The following is a 23,240-nucleotide window of genomic DNA, read 5'->3' on the forward strand; positions in this document are numbered from 1 at the left end:
AAGGACTGCTAACTAATTGCTAAGCTAAGCTAAGCAATTAATCGCAAAAATGACAGAGAAGCACACCTCACATGAGGCTGCCCAAAAGTTAATACAAACAACTATGGACCAACCATCAAGTCTCCTAACCAATAGGAACAAAGAAGCAAACAAAACACCTCCTCACCCCACCCACAACATCTGGCCCAAACCAAACCAACTAAGCAAGTAGAGAGAAAAACAAGAACTAAAGCACATTCACACAAACAATGGATAGCCAAAATTGATTCGAACACCAACAAACTAACAAGAACCAAGCCAAAGAGACAATCAGAGACACCCCATGAGATCCGAGCATAACTCTTCCGATCAAGTCTTGAAAATGCATAATGGAAGGCCCAAGTTTTGGGCTATGATTTTATTTTTCATAGTTCCCTTCATGTTTCTCAAGTCCAAAGCCCTTTCCTTTACCAAACCTTTAATCATATTAAGCAAAGAGGTGGCATCTTGGTAATTTTTCCAAAAACCCGGTTATTTCTTTCCTTCCAAATGGTGTAAATAGTAGCTTCCAAGCATATTATCAATATGCACATAAGATATATCATTTCAATCATATTGATATACAAAACTCATTTCAAAGTGATGAATTATATTTGGTTTGCATCAATCATTCCTAGCTTTCTTCGAATAGTATAAAATCTGTCCTTTTCAAGAGGCTTGGTGAGAATATTAATCAATTAGTGATTACTATCAACAAATTTAAGTGCAATATCACCCTTGCTAACATGATCACATAGGAAATAATGTCTAATGTCTATATGCTTTATCCTAGAATGACGTACAAGTTTTTTGAACAAATTGATGACACTTGTATTATCACAATGAATAAGAATGCTATGCATGTTAAAACCAAAATCTTCAAGTTGTTGCTTCATCATAGAAGTTCTGCACAACAACTTGCTGTTGACACATATTCGGCTTCCGTGGTAGAAGTAGCAACTGAATTTTGTTTCTTTGAAAACCATAACACTAGCATGCTTCCTAAGATTTGACATGTTCCACCAGTGCTTTTTCTATCTATCCTACATCCTCCAAAATCAACAGCTAAATATCCTATAAGACTAAAAGAATATCCTTTAGGATACCATAAACCAATATTTGGAGTTCTTTTCAAGTACCAAAGAATTCTTTTGACAATGTGAGATTCTTTAGGATATAATTGGAAACGTGCACACATGCATACACTAAATAGAATGTCAGGCGTAGATGTAGTCAAATACAATAAAGCGCCTATCATGCTTCTATAATGTTTTGTGTCGACACTTTTACCTTTCTCATTAGCTTCCAATTTTAGTGATGCGCTCATGAGAGTAGGTTGATCTTTTGTCTCATTCATCTTGAAACACTTGAGGAGATCGTTGATGTATTTGAATTGATTTAGCAAAATCTCATCCTTTTGTTGCTTGATTTGTAATCCGAGAAAGTAATTTAATTTTCCCATCATGCTCATCTCGAATTCCCCTTGCATCATCTTAAAAAGTTCCTTGCAAAGGATGTTATTAGTGATGATGTTATCAACATAAATTTGAACTACCAAAATATCTTGCTCATGCCTTTTTGTAAACAAAGTAGTATCCACCTTTCTTTTTGTAAAACCATTTTGAACGAGAAAACTACACAATCTATCATACTAAGCTCTAGGTGCTTGTTTTAAACCATAAAGTGCTTTTGAGAGTTTGAAAACATGTTTAGGAAATTCGGGTATTCAAATCCAGGTGGTTGTTTGACATAAACCTCTTCTTGAATAAAACCATTTAAAAATGCACTTTTGACATCCATTTGAAAAAGTTTAAAATATAAATGGCGTGCATAAGCAAGTAACATGCTAATAGCATCTAATCCAACAATGGGGGCATAGGTTTCATGAAAATCAATACCTTCCCCATAAGAGTAGCCTTGGGCAACTAACCTTGATTTGTTTCTTACCACTATACCTTGTTCATCCATCTTGTTTTGGAATACCCATTTGGTGCGATATAGGATGATCTTTACGCCTTGGCACAAATTCTCATACTTTGCTTCTCTCAAATTGATTTAGCTCCTCTTGCATTGAAAGAACCTAACTTTCATCACTTAATGCTTCATCCACTTTCTTAGGTTCCATTTGAGACAAAAATGCTATGAATTGGCATGTGTTTCTCATTGATGCTTTAGTCCTTACTCCTTGAGTGGGATCACCAATGATTTGAGTATCTCTCACTTCTCCTCTTACTCTTAGAAAATAGATCTCCCTTGTTGGTTCTTCCAAGGTCATGGTAGAGACCAAGCTTTTCTCTGCCCTAATGACCCTTAGAGGTGCGACAACTTTAGGCTCAATCGAATCTTCATTTGAGCTCGAAGAATTGAGCTTAGCCCCGCTAGGCCGATTCCTATTTAGTACCTTGACAACGAGTGTGTCAGCTTGAACTCTTTCCCAAACTTGGCTTGAGTTGTCAGGGAAGTCTTATCGAAAAAAATTTCAATGTTCTGGTCGCCGGAGTCCATAGTGGTGAGTTCGTCTTTAGATACTTGAAACATTAAAGGATGAGTGTTAAGAGCTATCTTAGCCAAAACAATTAATATACCTACACTTCCCATTAGTCCCAAGTATCCAAGGTGGATCAAAAATAAACTCCCAATAGGGAGCTACAACAACCAGACCAAACTCTGGCAACAATTTCGAACTACCTTATATGACTATCCTAACCTAAGCATCACCAACTCAAACTTCTTTCCAGTCCATTCCATCACAACCACAACAACATAAAGTAAAGGTGAGAATGAAAGATGGAAACTTACTTGGGAGTGAAAACTGGAAGGAGCCACGGGAAAATCGTCGTAAAATCAAAATGTGTAAAGCTGAGATTGAGAGTTGTTTTCTGGTTTGGGAACAAAATTTTTGCAAGGGTTTATGATTTTGGCAAAGAGTTCCTTTTATAGTAAGTCACCTCGAGCGGGAGATGATCGTGGCCGTCCATTCTCGGAAACATCTTGGCCCTTATTGTTCTTTGCAATATGGTCGTCCATTCATGCCACGTGGTGCCAATCAAGGCTAAAAGCATATCCACCATTTCAAAAAAGAAATGTCACAACCAGCCATTTCAGTTGGCATGCGCCTGTTGCCGCATTAAATGCATAACCAACACGATTGCTCACCTGCAGCCGCATTAAATGCTTGATGTATCCCTCGCCAAAATTACATTCAAGCCCTTGGGAATATCTTTTCAATTAATTTCAAATTCAAATTAGAGCCAACAAGGTGTTATTTCTCAAGTCTTAGTTACCTCAGTGGACAAAGCATGTTCGTTACAAATCAAAGCTCGTTCCAAGTTATCTACTAGACGTCAACAAGTTGCCAAGAATAAGCTCTTATGTTTAAGCTTGACAAAGCTTATCCAGGCTGAACGCACAAATTGGCTCAATCTGTCAATAGCTCACACACCAATAGCGTGCCTCTACGAACTCATAGTTTTCAAAACTCAACATGACCTCCAAAAACTGAAGGGAAAATATTTTGAGAGAATTTATGGCAAGCTCAGAACGAGTGGTAACTCGAAGAAAGCGATGCTCGACGAAGCGAGCTAACCGAGCTATAGTTGTGTACGAGAAAGCAATGCTCGGGGAGCAAGCTAACCAAGCTGCGTTGGGTACGAGCAAGTAATGCTTGATAGAATGAGCTAACCGGACAATTTTCCCACAAATCATAGATGAGTCTTATCCCCTAGAATCAAGGGGGGATTCCGCTTGTTTATCACGCAATTATGGATTTAGAGCGATTGAGCCAATCATAGGATTGATCTCCTATATTTAAGCCACAATGCCTACAATTACTCCACTTATTGTTATCAATTTCAGTGTATAAATAACCCCTAAAAAAAACTCATTACAAGAGGTTAGCAAATTGAGAGAGAGAAAAAGAGTGTTTATTCTTGTAATCCTTTATTTTTAATACAAAAACAATGGATGTAGGCTTGAGAATTAGCTCACCGAACCATTTTAAAAGTGTTATTGTCTTTAATTTACTTTTCTTAGCTAATTATTTATGATCACACGACAATCTGTTCCGATTCCATCAAGGTCAATCGGATTTCTCTAATTGGTGCGATTTTTTGTATCAACATTAAGAATTATAGGGGAAAGGAGAGAGTTGGTTTTAGAAATTCTCAATCTCTTTAGAAAGTAAAAAGGGAAAGGGGAAAGATAAATTTTTATGAGAAAATGGAAACAACCCACAGACTTTTTTCATTCATGAAAAAAAAAATTAACTGATATGAAAGATAAAATGGAGAATACTTATTTTAATTGCATATTAATTACATTAATTGGATATAACCCTTACATTTAATTGACAGGGTGAAGTTATTTAGTACTTTTCAAAAATCAAGAAAGCTAATCATTTTCACATAAACGATTAAGTTTAAAGTTACAGAAATTTAAAAAAATTCGTAAATTATGTGGCATATGAAAATTTCTTCTAAAATTTAAATAATTTTTGTAATCCAATATTACCAAAATACTATTCAAGGTAGTTTTAATTAAATATTGATCAATAATTTTTTTTTTTTTTTTTTTTTTTAACTTTCTTTTTCGGTTCGGGGCATTTCATTGATAAAGTAATGGAAAAATAATTTTTTTAAAGATTTAATTATAAATTATATGTAAATTTAGGAAAGGGGTATATTTTGAGACCCGTTTAACTTCCATTAAAAATTTAAATTGTTGACACAAATTTCTAGTAGTTTATCATTATAATTCAATGGTTTAACCATCTCTCTCTAAATTTTACTAAGTTAATGAAATGTCAATCAATATATGAGTAATACTATACTTACAAAGAAATTTTACAAAGATTTCTATACAAAGTGATGTGGTAAAAAATGAATAGAAGAGTGAATTTAATGACTTTGACTTTTTATTTCACTCTTTTATTCATTTTTTGTCGCCTCGCTTTATATGAAAACCTTTGTAAGATTTCGTTGTAAGTATAATATTATTGTTAATATATAGCTTTGTAAATAGGACTCCATAGATTCTCTGTCCCTTATTTTATTCTTCAAAAATCTCAAGTCTTATAGTGTAGAACAAATCCGATGACAAAATTAATGAAGAATAACAAAAGTCTTCAAAATTTTAATGATCATAAAACAGTTAAGCCAATTCCTTTAAATAGTCGCAATATAATAATAAAAACCAGCTAAGATTTGTCTAAAAATATAATATGATGATCTCCCGAGGGCTTCATGACCTAATATTGATTTTAAGTTACAATATTTTACAGGTGAAATATCTGTCTCCTGCATCAATTTGTCTCCATCATGTCTCTCAATACATAAATAGGACACAATTGCTATGAATATTAAATTCTGGATGGCATTGTAATGTAACTTTAATTGGGAACCTTTCCATTTATTATCTATATAATTGTTCTTACTTTAAGTCTTTAACTAAGGAACTTGTTATATATTATGAACACCATAATTAATGTAAGCATTAATGACTTTACCAAAGTGTAAACATCATTTTCGTTTATGTGAAGCCTTGAATTAAAATTATGTTCCATATTATTTTAATAACAAATTACGCATGATTATTAACTATCTCAATAACTTATTGTTTCAATGCATAGTAGCAGTATTAAGTGGCGGGCCTGGGATTTTAGGTGAAAGAGGGCACCATAAAAACCTAATATTTTAACAATATTGTATATATTGTTGTAATTGGCCATCCACTGCCTTAACTTTGAGGCGGTGAATGGAGGAGGGGGCGTTGGCTATAAAAAGCTCCCCTCCCCTTCATTTTACTATTACAATGAAGTGAAAAGAATAGAAATTTTATAGCCCTCTTTCGACTTTACTTTCTTAGATTTTGTCTTCCTTAATCTATTACACTTATATCACTAAGATTATAACACATTATTAGCACGAAGAGCTTAACAAGTGTAACAGTGCACGCTTACTTAAAATACGTATTTTCAATCTTACAAGTGTTATTTAATCCTTGTTTCCGTCTTTATGGCTTGATTTATTCATTACTGTTAAATTCTGCCTCCATGGTACAATTTTTCTATTACTGTTGAATTTCGGCTCTATGGTCAGATTTATTTATTACTGTTGAATTCGGCCTCTATGATCGGATTTATTTATTACTATTGAATTTTGCCTCTATGGTCGGATTTATTTATTATTGTTGAATTCTACCTCTATGGTCGGATTTATTTATTACTGTTGAATTCCGCCTCTATGGTCAAATTTATTTATTACTGTTGAATCCACCTCCATGGTCGGATTTATTTATTACTGTTGAACTCCGCCTCCATGGTTGGATTTATTTATTAACTGTTAAATTCCGCTTCCACAGTTGGATTTATTTATTACTATTAAATTCCGCCTCTATGGTCAGATCTACTTATTATTGTTAAATTTTGTCTCTATGGTCAGATCTATTTATTATTGTTAAATTCTGCCTTTATAGTTGGATCTATTTATTATTGTTGAATACCACCTTCATGGTCAGATCTATTTATTCTTGTTAAATACAACCTTTATAGTTAGATTTGTTTTTATTATATTTTCGATAACCAATGTTAGCAATTGTGCTTCCATATTATATTTGATAAATGAACTTGAAGTTCCATAAATAAATATCGTTTTAGAACTTGAAGTTCTAAATACTAATTACAAGCATGAAGTTTGTAAAACAGAGACAAAAATTAGACCTGAAGTTCCATATCATGAAGATGAAATTCTATAAACATCCATACTAATGTAAATTTTTTTTTTTAAGGATGGACCTCAAAATTGAGACATCGATATCCAGTAATGGTGAAGACATTTGTATAGTAGACAGTGCAACAACGCACACCATCCTTAGGGATAGAAAATATTTCTCAGGTTTGACCTTTACTAAGGCTAAAATAAATACCATATCAGGATCTGCAAACATAATTGAGGGCTCCGGAAGAGCAACACTCGTGTTACCAAGCAAAATTAAATTATCCATGATGCTTTATATTCTAGCAAATTCAGGAGAAATTTGTTTAGTTTCAAAGAAATACGACTCAATGTATACCGCATTGAAACTTTAGGTGAAAATGATGGAGAGTTTCTATGCATCACTGCTAATATTTCATGCCAAAAGCATGTACTGGAGAAACTCTGTGCTTTCTTATCAAGGTTATATTACACATTCTTGAAGAATGTTGAAGTCTATGCAGTTATGAACCAAAAGTTCACCAATCCTAAACTTTTTAAAATTTGGCATGACCGTCTTGGTCACCCAAGATCTACTATGATGTGTAGGATCATAGAAAACTCATATGGGCACCCATTAAAGAACCTGAAGATTCTGTCTCCTAATGAGAGTGCTTGTATTGCTTGCTCACAAGGCAAATTGAAAATTAAGCCATCCATCACTAAAGTTGGTGTAGAATCCCCATCATTTTTACAAATAATTCAAAGGGACATATAAGGACCTATTCATCCACCAAGGGGACCTTTCCGCTACTTTATGGTATTGATTGATGCATCGGCACAATGGTCACATGTTTGTCTACTACCTACCTGTAATGTTGCCTTTGCTAGATTGCTGGCAAAAATTGTTAGATTACTGGCACACTTTCTAGATTACCCAATTAAAGCAATCCATTTGGACAATGCTGGTGAGTTTACCTCAAAGACATTTAATGACTATTGTACAACAATGGGAATTGATGTTGAACACCTAGTACCACATGTACATATGTAGAATGGTATGGCAAGGTCATTTATAAAGCGTATCCAATTAATTGCAAGAACTTTGCTATTATGTATACAATTACCGACTTCTATCTGGGCTTATGCTGTTTTACATGCTACAATGTTAATTTGCCTAAGACCCACTGCATATCATCAATACTCTCCAATACGTATTGTATTTGGACATTAGCCTAGTATATCCCGTATAAGAACTTTTGGTTGTGTTGTGCAAGTTCCAATTTCACCCTTTTAATGCACCAAAATGGGACCCCAACATCGTTTGGGAATATATGTTGGCTATGACTCACCATCTATCATCAGATATCTTGAGCCCTTGACGGGTGATCTGTTTACTATACGTTTTGCGGATTGTCATTTTGATGAGACACCATTCCCATATTTAAGGAAAAAGGTAAAGCCTCCTGAAGTAAGACCTGAACTTCTCTGGAAAGTGAATTATATGTCTTATTTAGATCCTCGCACATCTCAATTTAAATTGAAGTGCAAAGAATAACACTTTTGAAAATATTGTCAATCAAATGCCTGATGCATTTACAGATGCAACAAAAGAACGAGATCATACATTCATGCTATCAATACACCAGCAAAGATTGATGTTCCCAATGAACAATCCATACAGGTAGCGATCGATTCATCTATTACGTGCCAGAAGCATGGTAGGCCTGTTAGAGCCAAGGATAATGTTCCTAGGAAACGAAAGGCACAAAATCAAATAGATGCCAATATTGACAATACTAGAATAATTGACAATTTCACATTTTCTAAACTAACTCCAGAAGAGTTAACAGTCCCTGAAAGGACACAAGCCCCTAAAGACAAGGAAATCCCTCAGGGAATACAAGAACATAAAAATGAAGAAAATTCTATAAACTATACTCACTCTAGAGAAATGTGGAATTGTGAGACAACTATTGTCAATAACATATTCTCATACGCAGTAGCTACTGAAATTATGAATGATGAGTTTGAGCCATGTTCTGTTGATGAATGTCGACAAAGATATGATTGGCCAAAATGGGAAGAGGCAATTCAAGTAGAATTAACCTCCCTAACAAAACGTAATGTATTTGGACCTGTAGTCCAAATGCTTGAAAACATGAAACCTGTAGGATACAAGTGGGTATTCACAAGGAAATGAAATGAGAAAAAATAGATTACTAGGTATAAGGCCAGACTAGTGGCTCAAGGTTTCCTGCAGAGACCTGGAATTGACTTTGATGAGACGTATTCACCAGTGAAGGATGCTATTATGTTTCGATACTTGATTAGTTTATCAGTCTCAGAAGGACTTGATATGCGTCTCATGGACGTTGTCACTGCGTATTTGTATGGTACACTGGATACAAAGATCTATATGAAAATCCCTAAAGGATTCAAAGTGCCAGAACCAAATAAAAGGAACATGTAATCAATAAAATTGCAAAGATCATTATATGGGTTGAAACAATTAGGACGAATGTGGTACAATCGTCTTAGTGAATATCTGATTAAGGAAGGATACATCAATGATCATGTATGCCCATGTGTCTTTATAAAAAGGTCAGAATCAGGATTTGCAATTGTGGCGGTCTATGTCGATGATATGAACTTAATAGGGACTCCTGAAGAGGTCACAAAAGCTACTGAGTACTTAAACAGAGAATTTGAAATGAAGGATTTGAGGAAAACAAAGTATTGTCTCGGTCTACAGATCAAGCATTGTTTAGATGAAGTTTTGCTCCATCAATCAAATTATATTGAAAAGATCCTTAAGCGATTTTATATGGATAAATCTCACCCCTTGAGTACCCTAATGGTAGTTTGGTCTCTTGATCCTAAAAATGATCCATTTCGTCCTAAAGAAGACGACAAAAAGATACTTGGTCTTGAAGTACCGTATCTAAATGCAATAGGTGCATTATTATATTTGACACAATATACGAGACCAAACATAGCATTTGCAGTGAATCTATTAGCAAGATTTAGCTCTGCACCCACTCGCCGACATTAGAATGGGATCAAACATGTCTTTCGTTACCTTAGTGGAACAAAAAACTTAGAATTATTTTATCCAAGGAAGTCTGATAATGATCCTAAATTAGTTGGCGATACAAGTGTTGAGTACTTTTCTAATCCTCACAAAGCCTGCTCGCAGATGGGAAATGTTTTCACTTATAATGGTATTGCAATATCATAGCGTTCTACAAAACAAACATTGGTTACCACTCCCTCCAACCACTCCGAGATTTATGTGCTTCACGAAGTCAACCAAGAATACGTATGGTTAAGATCTGTCATCCATCATATTGAAAGTACATGCAAATTGCCATGTACCTTAGATGCTTCCACAATTATAAATGAAGATAATGCAACATGTATTGCTCAAGTCACGTGAGGATATATCAAAGGAGACAGAACCAAGCATATTTCACCGAAGTTCTTTTACACACACGAACGCTGACAAAATCAAGAAATTGATGTCAAACACATACGCTCCAGTGATAATCTTGCAAATTTATTCATTAAGGGCTTACCAACATCAACATTTGAAAAGTTAGCGTATAACATCGGTATGCGGTGGCTCAATAAGTTACTAAATTAACTCTACCATTATGAGGGGGAGCATTGATCAAAAGGAACATCGATTAGGGGGAGTTTTTAGAAAAGTTTATTGTACTGTTTGTTGTACTGGACATATGTGCACTGTACTCTTTTTTTCTTGATCAGGTTTTGTCCCACTAGGTTTTCTTGACAAGGTTTTTAATGAGGTAGTATGAAGCACGTCCAATTTCACATTACAGTAGAGTTGTATTTCTTTACTTAAGTTTTTTTTCCTACTAGGTTTTTCTTCAATAAGGTTAAACACAATTATCTAAAAGCAGTGGATGTCCAAGGGGAGTGTTGTAATTGGCCATCCATCGCCTTAACTTTGAGGCGGTGAATGGAGGAGGAGGCATTGGCTATAAAAAGCCCCCCTCACCTTCATTTTACTATTACAATGAAGTGAAAAGAATAGAAGTTTTACAGCCCTCTTTCGACTTTACTTTCTTAGCATTTCGTCTTCCTTAATCTGTTACACTTATATTACTAAGATTATAACATATATAATAACTATCTCTTTATCAATACTATAAAAAGATCATATTAAAAAAATTATGCTAAAAAACATGGATTCTTTAATTTGTTTTTTTATAGTAACTATGATATACCAATAATTAGTTTCAAGTAGAGCAAGATATAAAAAAAAAAAAAAAAGATAAAAGATAAAAGTAAAAACTAAATTATGATTATCGACAAGTTTACTAAACTCTTTGTTGTGCAGTAAAGATCGCCAGCTCAAAACCACTTAAAGAGCTTGGAGTACATCTCCACACAAGGTAGGTATCGAGCCCGGGAATAGAGATAGATAGAGAACATGACATTTGGCGAGGTGGGCAAAGAAACTCATTGTACGAATCATCCCTCCATTCAACCAAACCACTTTGCCATGTGTACGCTGCCTACCCCGATCGATGGCACGTGGCCAAGTAGGCTCCACATGCCTTTCATGCAACTAAGTCGACAGAAAGCCTATAAAAGCGCCTCATGTCGAGGGGAACACCAACATTCCTTGTCATTGGGGAGCATGTGAGCCTCTAGCTGCCGTCTAAATCATGACGACCCAGTTGACTTACCCGTCATCATGACACTGTCAGTACTCCATATAAATAGAAAGGAAGAAAAGAAAAGGGGGACCTTTGGTTGTTGCTCAGTTCATACTCAAGAATAAATAGTGGATGTAGGCTTTGTTTTCTCCTAGCCGAACCACTTTAAAAGTTCCTACTCTTGCATCATTTTCTGGGACATCCGTTTCAACCTCATCCATGATCATGCATTGACATAGTCTTCAGCATTGACTCTCTGGAGTCACGCACCCATCTTGCTCGGTTCCAACACAGTTAACCGAGTACCTCCAATTGATGAGGAATTTTGTATCGATATTCTAGTTGGTGCAGAATTTCAGATCATCACTCTTTAATGAGATTTGGAAACAAAGTATCTACAAATCCCCTTAGACCCTCGGAAGAGATTAAGTACAACCATGCTTCATTGTTATCTCTTGCTGGCCCTTATTAAATTTAGGGAAGTGATTTTTAGCTACCATTCTATGTTTAAGTAGTCCCCATTTTTTTAATTTCTTCAGTTTTGAGAATTTTAACCTTAAATAAACTACTATAAACAATAATATTGTTCTTGAGTGCACCACTATTTTATATATATATATATATATATATATATATATCATGAATGATGAATCCCCATTTCTCATATAAACTCTAACCCTATTCTTACATATGAATTAAAAACTTCTAATTTATCCCAAATTATTATTAATTGTTTGATTATAATTTCAAAAACAACATGATGATTTCTAAAACAAATTAAACTATAAGATTATGTTTGATTGGAAGTAATGGACAAAGAAATAGAAAATCTTATTCCTTATTCCTTGTTTGGTTTATAAGAGTTGCATAAGGAATATAAATTTTATTCCTTAAAAAAGAGTCGTGTGGGATACCTCCCAAGTTTGGGAGGAATGTCATCCATTACCAGAAATGGCTGACTAAAATATCTAATTTACCCCTTCTTTAAATTTTGATTTCCCATTTTACCTTTAAATCAATATATTTAAATTTAAATTATTTATACCTCAATAATTATTTTATTAAAAATATTAATGATTAAATATTTTGAAATTTTAAGAATTTTCAAAAAAAGAAATTAATTTTCAAAATCTTCAAATCAGTCAACACCAATTAAATTCACTGGATGGCAAATTTCTGTCACGCAGCTAGTGTCACCGTGGGGGCGTAAGCAATCAACGACTAATGATCTACCAATTTGGGCAGATTCCGATGTCATAACGTCACGCGCCGAAGCCATGATAAATACCACCGCACATACATCACAACATTGGTTTTAAGCCGCAGGATCTACCCAGATCACCAATCGTTGATTCCGCGCACACCAGAGATGACGCTAAAAGCGTGGGGCAAATTTGTTGGGCGAGTTTGACCAGTGTTGACCGGTTTGAAATTTTTAAAAATTTTTGAATTTTTAAAAAATATTTTGAAATTTCATTTATTTTAAAATATTTAAAATTTTATATTTAAATAAAAAATAAAAAAATGTATTTATTAAATAAAATAAATTAAGGGCATTTTCATCCAAAAGCAATCAATTGTTTTCCATTCCATATTAGTATATTACAACTAGAACTGGCAAACAAGTGGGCCGAATGGGTACGGGTTGAGTAATTACGGGTAACAGGCAAAACATGCATGGGTAAAAAATTTTCATGGGTCAGGAAATGCATGACTTGTACCCGTCTGTACGAGTACGGGTCGACCCGTGAGTCACCCGCATAAAATGGACTTTTCTGAATTTTTTTTCCAGTTTTTTGTTATTTCCCATCGGAGACTAAGCTTAGCCCATCGCCTCTCTTTGTTAAAGCCTGAAAATTCTACCGTAAGCAAAAACAACCCACAAAGTAAAAACTAGTAAGAGAGAGAAAGTTCAACAATCCCAACAACCTTTCTCTTCCTTAGCTCACAGCCACAAATCTTGTTTCTTTAGAATCCCAACAACCTTTCTCTTCCTCCTTCTTCATACAAACCCAATTTCTCTTCCTTCTTCTTTAGACAAACCCCTTCTTCTTTAGCTGAACAAAACACAAATCAAATAAGTACTAGAGGATGAGGCCGGGAGGGAGATGAAATCCGGCTATTGTTAATAATTTGAATATGACAGAACTATACAAGGAGTTGCAGAGAAGATAGCGATGAGAGTTTGGAGAGGTTTCTAGAAGAAGCTTTAGTGCTCAAGGAAGAAATTGTTGAAGCTGAAACTGAAATCGTCATTCCAAACTTTGAATTGAATCTCGAGAAAAGAGAATAAAAATATTTGTTTGTTTGTTTGGTAGAGAGAGTGATGCAGAGTTGAAAGGAGAGAAGACTATTTTAATTTTTTTTTTTTTTTTAATTTTGTGTGGGTACCCACGAGCATCACTTAGCCCACCCGCAATTTTTATGAGCGGGCCGGATACGGGTAATTTTGAAACGGATAAATATTATGGACACTCATATCCGCTTGTTTTACCCGGGCACCCGTGGACCCACGGGTATAGGTCAAAGATTGTCATGTCTTACAACCAAATAAACTAATCTTATCCTATTCATTCATAGTACTTTCATTTCATTGATTTCCATTCATCATACTTTCGGTCCATCAATTTCTAATCCACAAACCAAACATGACCTAAGGGAAAAGTTTTAACAAAATAAAATAAAATTTAAAGTTAAAATCGTAGGAAATTTAATGCCTACCTTCAATAAATTGAATAAAGTGTATCAACACAACCAATAATGTATACGATGAAGAAACAAAGTAAAAAAAACTTAGGGTTGGAATACAAACACAATAGAAAACCAAGTCTGAACTAAAATTTGGAAATGGTGTAAAAAAAGGATTTCAAGTATTTTACATCTTTCCTTGTGATCGGATGACGAGTCCTTTAGTTACTAGGGTTAACTATACCTAAAAGTCTTATTTCGAGTCATGGGATAGGCAATTACCGGGTTTACCCAAAAAAAAAAAAAAAAAAGGATTTTAAGTATTTTATGGGTATTTTAGGTATTAAGTGGGGCATAAGAACGTAGGGGTGAGCACAGGTAGCGGATAGAACCAGAACCTGCGGGTAGAACCAGAACTGGAACTAGAAGCTACTCGGAACCAACACTGTGCGGGTAGGTTTTGGTTCCACTTTTTTGGAACCGACATTATGCGTATAGGTTCTGGTTTCACTTTTTTGGAACCGACACTGTGTGGTTTTGGTTCTAGTTCTTACATGTGGAGGAACCAGAACTGGAACTGGAACCTGGAAAAAAAGAACCTGCAGCAAGTACCCGACTTGGAACCTACAGCAAGTACCCTGTTTTGGAACCTAAGCTGAAATAAAATATCTGTGAAGAATGGGGGGTCTCATAATTTTACATATAAAAAATTTAAAATGGAAAAAAGTTAAATTTTTCTAATAACCTAATTAAATATACAATTATACTTATTACATATAAACTAAACCATATAAAAAACTTTAATATAATATAATATATTAATATTAAAGTTTTGATCAATTAAGTGTATAATTGGAATTAGGACAAATTAAAATTGTTTTAATGTTATTAAAAGAATTATTTTTGAATAAAATAGTATATTTGATTGAATAATAATATAATATTTAGTTATTTACTTCAATTATCAAGTTCTAAGTATATAATTATATTATAGTTAAATGATTACTTAATTAATTATAAGCTTATAACATTACATTAGTAATCTAGTACATTACTTAATTAAATAATTAGAAACTTAATTAATTATAACATCATATTATAGATTTATAATATAATTACTTAATTAATTATAACATTACATTATAAACAAATGATTACTTAATTAAATGATTACTTAATTAATTATAACATTCCATTATAAACATTAGTATAATACTTAATTAAATTATTAGAAATTTAATAAATTATAATATTACATTAAAAATTTATTGTATGATTACTTTATTCATTATAACATTACATTATAGTATGATCACATAATTAATTATAACATTACATAATTAAATGATTAGAAATTTAATTAATTATAACATTACATTATAAATTTATAGTATGATTACTTAATTAATCTTAACATTACGTTATAAACAAATGATTATTTAATTAAATAATTACTTAATTAATTATAACATTCCATTATAAACATTAGGACAATACTTAATTAAATGATTAGAAATTTAATTAATTATAATATTACATTAAAGATTTATAGTATGATTACTTAATTCATTATAATATTACATTATAATATGATCACATAATTGATTATAACATTATGTTTAAGAGACATATGGTATTCATAGATGTTTTTGTGTGAAGAAGAAGCATTACAGGTTCCGGCCACAACGGTGACAAGTGGTAGAAGCAGTTGGGGAAACTTTTGGTGGTTTGGCCTTCTTCATATTTGGTAAATCCAGTTCCAAAACATCATGCAGCACCTTTGACCCTTCTTCCAACTCATCCAAACTGAAAATTACACCAGCTCACATCAGTATAAATGTAAACCAAAATCTGTGGATGAGTTTACTGACATTTGGAGCGTATAATTCAGCATTTCAGCCACAGATCAGTAATAATTTAAGAACAAGATGTTATCAAATATATATGTCAATCTTTCTTTATTGAGGTCCACCAATAAAGCAAAATATGTTGTGGGTTGTCAAACTTTTTGATTGGCAAAAGTGGTAAATATGATTCAAGTAAAAAAAAACACCTCACATTATGCTTGTAGAAACTGGCATGAAACTTTATTGAATGTTGATACCTTATGGAGAGTGGAGGAGTTAAGCGGACTATAGTGTCATGTGTGGGCTTAGCAAGAACTCCTCTCTCCTTCATATTTAGACAGATGTCATATGCAGAAACAGGAGACAAAGCCCTGCTGTCAAACTCCACAGCATTGAACAGTCCTCTTCCTCGGACTTCGTTAATGTAGTCGGGAAATTGCTGCTGAATTTTAAGCAGCCGATGCCTAAGCTCCTTTCCTAAATGCACAGATCTGTAAAATAGGAAATAAGCAAATAGAAATCTCTGTTTCAGTTCTTTCGAAGGAAAACAAAATAATGAAAATGAAAATATATGAATTCAAGTTGAGAATTTTTATAATATAGAAATTTTTTTTCTTATACTGAGAACTTTAATATACTGTAGAATTCTGTCTCCAAGGGTAACACTATAGTTTGATTGAATAGATTAGACTCAAGGGTCTTCCGGTACTATCTAAAGAATAATGATGGAAAGAAAACAAAAAAAGGTGGAAGGATTATGCTACGGATATCTGAGAGTTATCTGCCAAACTATACGACAAAAGAGATGCACCCCAATCAAGGACTTCTTAATGGAAATCAGCTGAATTAATGTCAAAACTTTTATTACTATGACATAAGACCAGCAGTAATGTTGAGATTATCTACCATTTAAACAAATATTCAGAAAAAGTAATATAATAATACAAAAATTTATCAAGAGTTAATTATTTTGTTTTCCAAATGTAGTTTCATGTAATCTTGAAACAAGATATTAAGCAATGGAATTCTAATACCTATCAGCTAGTTTCTCATCTTTGATAACATCTAGTGAGGCAATGGACACTGCACTGGCCAAAGGATTTCCGCCGAAGGTGCTGAGAACAATAACAAGTTAGAATGATGACAACAAACTATTACAGGTTGAATAACAAATTCAAAGCAGCAGTTGTAACTGCAAACCTTCCGTGCTCTCCAGGTTGAATACAAAGCATTACATCTTTGTTGGCGAGAACTGCACTTACAGGTATGACTCCACCACCCAATGCTTTTCCTAGTATCTGAATAAAGAAACCGTAGAAGACACCATTAACTGTTTCAAAGCATATTTAAGAGTCCATAAACTGTAATACTAATAGAAAAATACTATCCTTATAAAGACCTATACAAAAAGAGTTACAAAGTGACATCAACAAGAAGAAAAAAACAAAGAAAAAACGGAAAAAGAGAGAGAGAGAGAGAAATCATGAAAATCAAAGGTAGAGATTGTCTTTGTATGCCCCCTTTGTATGTGTCTTCGTAAAACTAGCATTGCTCATACTAATATAGAATAGGATAGAATTCTTTAGCAGCAGAATTATCACAAACAGCTTAGGACTCGTATTTCACCATTGAAATGCCTTTGACAAAAATGCCTGTGAATCAGCTTAACCTTCCAGTTTTATCAAAACTTATTTTCAATGTAACATTCCATATTTCCAAAGACCAGCCTCTAAGAAATAACTAAAAATTTATTGTCTTGTTTACTCTTAGTACTTACGGTACCTGATATTCACAATAAGCTGTAAAAGCTACTCCATAACTGATATATATGGAAGCCAATAATAACATATAGTAACTATTATTTTTGTAGTCTAAGAATTTGATAGAGACCATATTCTCATCTGTCCCACAGAGAGAGTTTTTGAATCAAAATATGTGGCCTTCATACTGTAATAATCATCCTGATAATCGTCCATATTCACAACACATGTACTAATTTGATTAATAAATCAAATTGCAGGAAAATGTTTCTGTTATCATTTTGCAATTCAGGTCCCAACAGATTTTGATATAATAACTCTGATGTTTCCATAATGGTTAAAATGATCAAATAAGTTGCATGTCCCTGTCAGCATCTGCTTTTAGGCCTTGCTACAACTCCTGAATAAAATACTAACTTGTCGATCAACCATCTTATAACTTATTTGAACACTCATACAAACCAATCTATAGTGGCAACCACGAAATTGATATCAAAGGGAACAATAAACAATTTCATGTTCACATCCAACAATTGAAAACCTGTGAAAAATAGAGGACCTTACCACTACATCTGGATGGACTTCTTCCCAATCACAAGCCAGCATTCTTCCAGTCCTTGCTAAGCCACTTTGTATTTCATCAGCAATCATTAAAACATTATACTTAGTGCAAAGATCTCTAACAGCTTTTAGATAACCATCCGGAGGAATTATAACCTAGCCAAAACAACAAGTTGTTCCTAACAATATAAGGAAATTTAAACATTTACAGAAAAATGCTCAATCTAAGAAGCAGGACAAGCAGCTTCTGCCATCCCCCTACCTCATGAACAGAGGAAAAAGAATCTTAAAAATAAAAAAGATGAGAAAAAAAAAATCTCTTTATCCACTAAATTGAAAAATGATGATAATGCTACCTAAGGGTTATATATGTGAAGAAAGGAAATTAACAGTTGTAGTTCTTTGTCCAGAATAAATTAACTTATCATTTTTTTCAGAACAAGGCTATGTACAATCATAAAGTAATTATATGGGACAAAACTTTATCCCATTCTATAATGAAACATGCTTTGAACATGTATGTTGTTATCAATGCATTCATCAGATGTTTCCAACAAAGACAGACTACTCCATGCATGGTTACATTAATATTCTCTTATTCCTTTTGCAATAGCTTCCATTTTACAAGGAAATCTTGGTCTATCCCAGAGACAGCTGAGCAGTCAGCAAGCTCTTATAGCAGATTTCATAAACCTGAAATTAGGGAAAAAATACTCCAGAACACATACCCCAGCCTCTCCTTGAATTGGTTCAAAAAGAAATCCAGCTATTCGTTCTCCACTTTCTGCAAACCATAAGAAAACTAATAAGTTCCAATGACAAAGCACTCCAGATGAACTAATGTTTACACAGATAGGCCTCTTAAACGAGCTCTAAATAGGATATAAACAGAGAGAGAGAGAGGGAGGAAGATATGGTGTATTGACACCTTTAAATATTTTCTCAAGAGCAACCGCATCACCAAAATCAACTTTGAGATTGCCTGGTAACAATGGCCCAAAACCATGAGTAGCCTCATTGTCACAGCTCATAGAAATCACAGCCAATGTGCGGCCATGGAAGCATCCACAACAAGAAACTATAATAGCCTGCATATCTATCAGTCTGAGTAAAGAACTGAAACAAATACTTTAACTGTACATATTCTTCCAGAACAACATCAAATATACAGAACAAATTAAAAATAGTTGAACAACAATAAGAATTCCTGAATATCAAAATTTTGAAGTTAATAAGTGAAAATCTACACTAAAAAGAAATAAAAGGGACGCTTATTCCAAATAGAAGTATATGAACACAGGAACACAACTCATTGGTCATCTCTAAGAGGTCACGTCTAATAACAAACAAGGATATTAAAGTAGGTAATATTTCTGATACATTTCCAAACTTCCTGTTTCTCCTTAACCAGCCTTAACAAATCCATATTCAAATGTTAGTAAAAAAGAATGCCCAGACAACAACATAAAGAAGAGGTAAATGTATTTTCAGAATTGTATCACGTAACAAATTAGTACAACAAATAAAATGGTCAAGATAATCTGATCATGTTTGATAAAGACCAATGACAGCAGCAGTGTGGATGATTTCATTCCACATAAAGGTTTCAAAAATATAAGTAAGGCCATGAAGTTGTCCCAGACATACCAAATTCCTCACTATTCCACTCTGTTCCACATGTACTACATACAGCCAGTTAAGTATAATTCATTTTTAAGCTTCATTGCTTCCAAGTTAAAAAATCCATCACCTCCAGATGAAGGAAGATTGTGGCAATTCTATGGAATTAGTTGCATCTTATTCACAGAATTTCTAGAAAGCAGAACTTCAAGTTAAGCTGGTGAATGTGAAAAAAAAGAGGATTATGATTCTATTTTTTACAGATCTACTAAAAGATTAACATCAACCTTTCTCCAACCTAAGCTTCTCATTTCTTGTTTTCTCATATATAGTAACATACCACACATATAATTCTAGCCATTAACCTATGTTTATTACATTATATGAACATAAAAAGAATCATGTGATGCCAAAGGACAAAAATAGCTCTGAGTTACAAGAAATCAAGTAAATGGAGTTCTATATGCCCCCACAAAGAATAATTCAAGAACACAAAAACTAAAGTCGTTACACATTCTCAAAAGAAGTTTAGTTGTCGAAGAATCTACCTCATCTTTGGGAATCTTTTTCTTCTCATAACCCCACTTCCTGGCCAATTTCAGAGCCGTTTCCACACCTTCAGCACCAGTGTTCATAGGTAGCACCATATCAAAGCCAAACATACTTGTTAGACGCTCTGCAAATATTGGAAATTTATCATTATAGAAGGCTCTAGAACTGAGAGTAAGCCTATCTGCCTGTTCTTGCAATGCTTTCATGATCTTTGGATGACAATGTCCCTACAGTAGGAAATTACAAGTTGACTATAAAAGGTCAATGTCAAATTCAATACAAAGAAGAGTTCGAATCAGAAGCTTCTGCAATAAGTCTGGCAGAGAACAGACCTCAGCACTTTACTCTAGTACAGACACAAAAAAGCTGTCAGTGAGGAAAACAAAAGGTTGAAATTCAAACTTTAAATTTTCTTTTAACAGAAAATTCATCTACTGTCGCCATGCTTTTGGCAAGAAAATTTCACAATATCCAAACAGAAAAATAAATTTTTGGTTTACTCAAAGGTACAAAATTAAAGCATAATAATACCAAAGTTAATACCTGATTAACTGCTGAGTAAGCAGATAGAAAATCCAGATATTTGTTGCCTTCTGGATCCCATATGGATGATCCCTTTGCCTGAGAGAATACGACAGGAACTGGGTGGTAACTGCATTTTTTACACCAAGTGGCTTTAGTTATAATCTGAGCAAGAAAAAAAGCATCAGATAACCCATCTCATGTTGAATGACAAAACCAAGAAAAAAAAATGTATGAAAAAGCTCGAGCAACGAATTGGGGATTGAGATACGGGCAATAATGTAATATGGACATGAGTGTAAATATGATAAATAATGATGAGCTGCTTTCAATAGATGTTCGGGATTTAGGAACCAATGAATAATTTATTTAATTGAGCTTCTAGAATAGAACTTAAACTTGTCAAATCATTCCAATTTACTGCGTGATGAGTTGTTAAATAAGAGAATATACTGAAACATGAAAAAAACAAAAAAAAAACGAGGAGATTTGATGAGAAACTGACTTGTGGGCGCTATATTCATATTCCAAGTTGATGAGTTGTTGGGAAGAGGAAGGAGTTGCGTTTTCAGGCACAGTACCCCATAACTCCTCCTGCAAAGTTTTCATACAAACCTGCAATCCTCTTCTTGTTGAAGCATAATCTATAAACAAATGTGAAAGTGTAATTATTTCAATTATCTCTTGCTGGATCGAATAAGGATGTTTGTGTTTATCTCCTTTTCTAACAAATCGTTTTGGCTTGCATCCCAAAGCTGATCCGTGACACGACATTCTAATCCACCCAATATCCCACCAACGAATGCACCATCGCCCATCCTCATCAAAAGCATCATAAGGCCAATTCTCAAATGACACCTGCACTTCAATCTAACAAATTTGTTACCACAAAATTCAAAAACTACCCTCAGGTTTAGATAATTTGCCGCTTAGAGACGTTTTGTGTGAAATCATCACATTGTACCCTTGAACCCTGGCACTTGACAACTTTTTTTGGGATAAGTAAGCTTTATAAAAAAGTAGAAAAAAATGTACAAGAGGCCTAGAAAACAGCCATCGTACTTCAGAATAGACCTGGTTAGGACAAATAATGATTTTATCTAAGACTATCCTAATCTATCTTTTTTTCCGTTTCTTTTTGCAAAGAAATGGAACCAAAGAGACTATAAATATAAGAAGTGGTCCTACCACGGGTCATGCCTCAAGTTAGGTTCAAAAGAATCCAAAAGTGCCAACCATATGCATAAACATTTGCAAAAATAAGTCCATGAACATGGGTATTTACAAGATTGAGTCCAAAATTAACACAAAAGCACACTATCCAAAAGCGAAAGGGATTTTGTAGCACCACCAGTCTCCAAAATGTCAAAAGAGGAGGTCACTTACATCCCGAGTAACCCCATCACAACCAAACTCCCAAGAAGCAAAGAAATTGAATTTTTTTTTTTTTCAAAAATACCATTGTGTCCCTACCTATTTTTATTAAAATTGATATAAGCTACGATGTATTGGAAACTCAAACCTCATACTAGCAATGGTTGTTAGTGTGTGGATTAAACATGAAAAACTCACACCCAAACCGACCCATTAAAAGCTTTCCCCAATTTTTAATAAACATTATAATTAAGCAATTAATATAACTTATAAATAATATTGAACCATATATGATATACCTAAACACATAAATATTGAAATGTATAAAAACTTCTTAATCATACAATCTCACTCCCAATTGTAATTTTTTTCTCCTTACAATACTAATAATATATATAGTCTAAATTCTTAAATTCAATATAGCTTACAAAATATAATCCGTCTTTTTGCTACAGTTTCATCACTGAAACCTCATTCAAATATTACATATATTGATTGAAAATAATGACTAGGAGTGAAAATGAGTCTTTTCTTTGAAGAATTGAAATTAAGAAGAATGCTAGAGTAATTAGGTTGAAAATTTTAAAAATAAATAAATAACTTATGTATTATATATTTTAAATAGTTTATTAGTATTACTAAAATGATTAAAAATATATAATTATAAAATAAAGAAACCTGAACACGACCTGTTATGAAATATGTTACTAACATGTTGACCCGTTAATGAAACCCAAATCCGCTTTTAAGGAATGAGTTCATGTTGTATCTAATAGATGTAACTTAGTAACAAAAAGATTAACCAATTTATTATGAGTGGATGATGAAAGTATATAAACATTAAAAAAAAAAAAAAAAAAAAAACAATGCTTCTTATTTAACAAAGTTATTTCGAAACTATAAGGTTTATATTACAACAAA

The 23,240-nt window shown here is 33.5% G+C and overlaps 1 protein-coding gene across 1 annotated transcript; it reads right to left on the minus strand.

Annotated features, from left to right (window-relative positions):
* Positions 1-15,698: 15,698 nt before the first annotated feature.
* On the minus strand, positions 15,699-21,721 carry LOC116117388 (ornithine aminotransferase, mitochondrial). The gene is made up of 10 exons (XM_031403432.1): positions 21,451-21,721; positions 20,967-21,075; positions 20,420-20,650; positions 19,180-19,339; positions 18,980-19,035; positions 18,255-18,407; positions 17,131-17,228; positions 16,965-17,045; positions 16,188-16,421; positions 15,699-15,889 (listed from the first exon to the last, which is right to left on the minus strand). Exons 1-10 carry the CDS (start codon positions 21,717-21,719, stop codon positions 15,751-15,753), a joined length of 1,530 nt encoding a protein of 509 aa, XP_031259292.1. The 5' UTR covers positions 21,720-21,721; the 3' UTR covers positions 15,699-15,750.
* Between the last annotated feature and the right edge of the window lie 1,519 nt (positions 21,722-23,240).

This window comes from Pistacia vera, unplaced genomic scaffold (genome assembly GCF_008641045.1).
Source record: "Pistacia vera cultivar Batoury unplaced genomic scaffold, PisVer_v2 Contig805, whole genome shotgun sequence".
Lineage (NCBI taxonomy): Eukaryota > Viridiplantae > Streptophyta > Magnoliopsida > Sapindales > Anacardiaceae > Pistacia > Pistacia vera.

Bases quoted from the DNA above. Each gene is read 5' to 3' on its own strand.
- LOC116117388 (XM_031403432.1), bottom strand. From the start codon at position 21,719: ATGTCGTGTCACGGATCAGCTTTGGGATGCAAGCCAAAACGATTTGTT. The intron at 19,036-19,179 runs GTGTCAATACAC...TATGGTTTGCAG, and splicing joins TCTTGAGAAAATATTTAAAG to AAAGTGGAGAACGAATAGCT. The intron at 17,046-17,130 runs GTTTGCAGTTAC...TATTGTTCTCAG, and splicing joins CAACCTGGAGAGCACGGAAG to CACCTTCGGCGGAAATCCTT.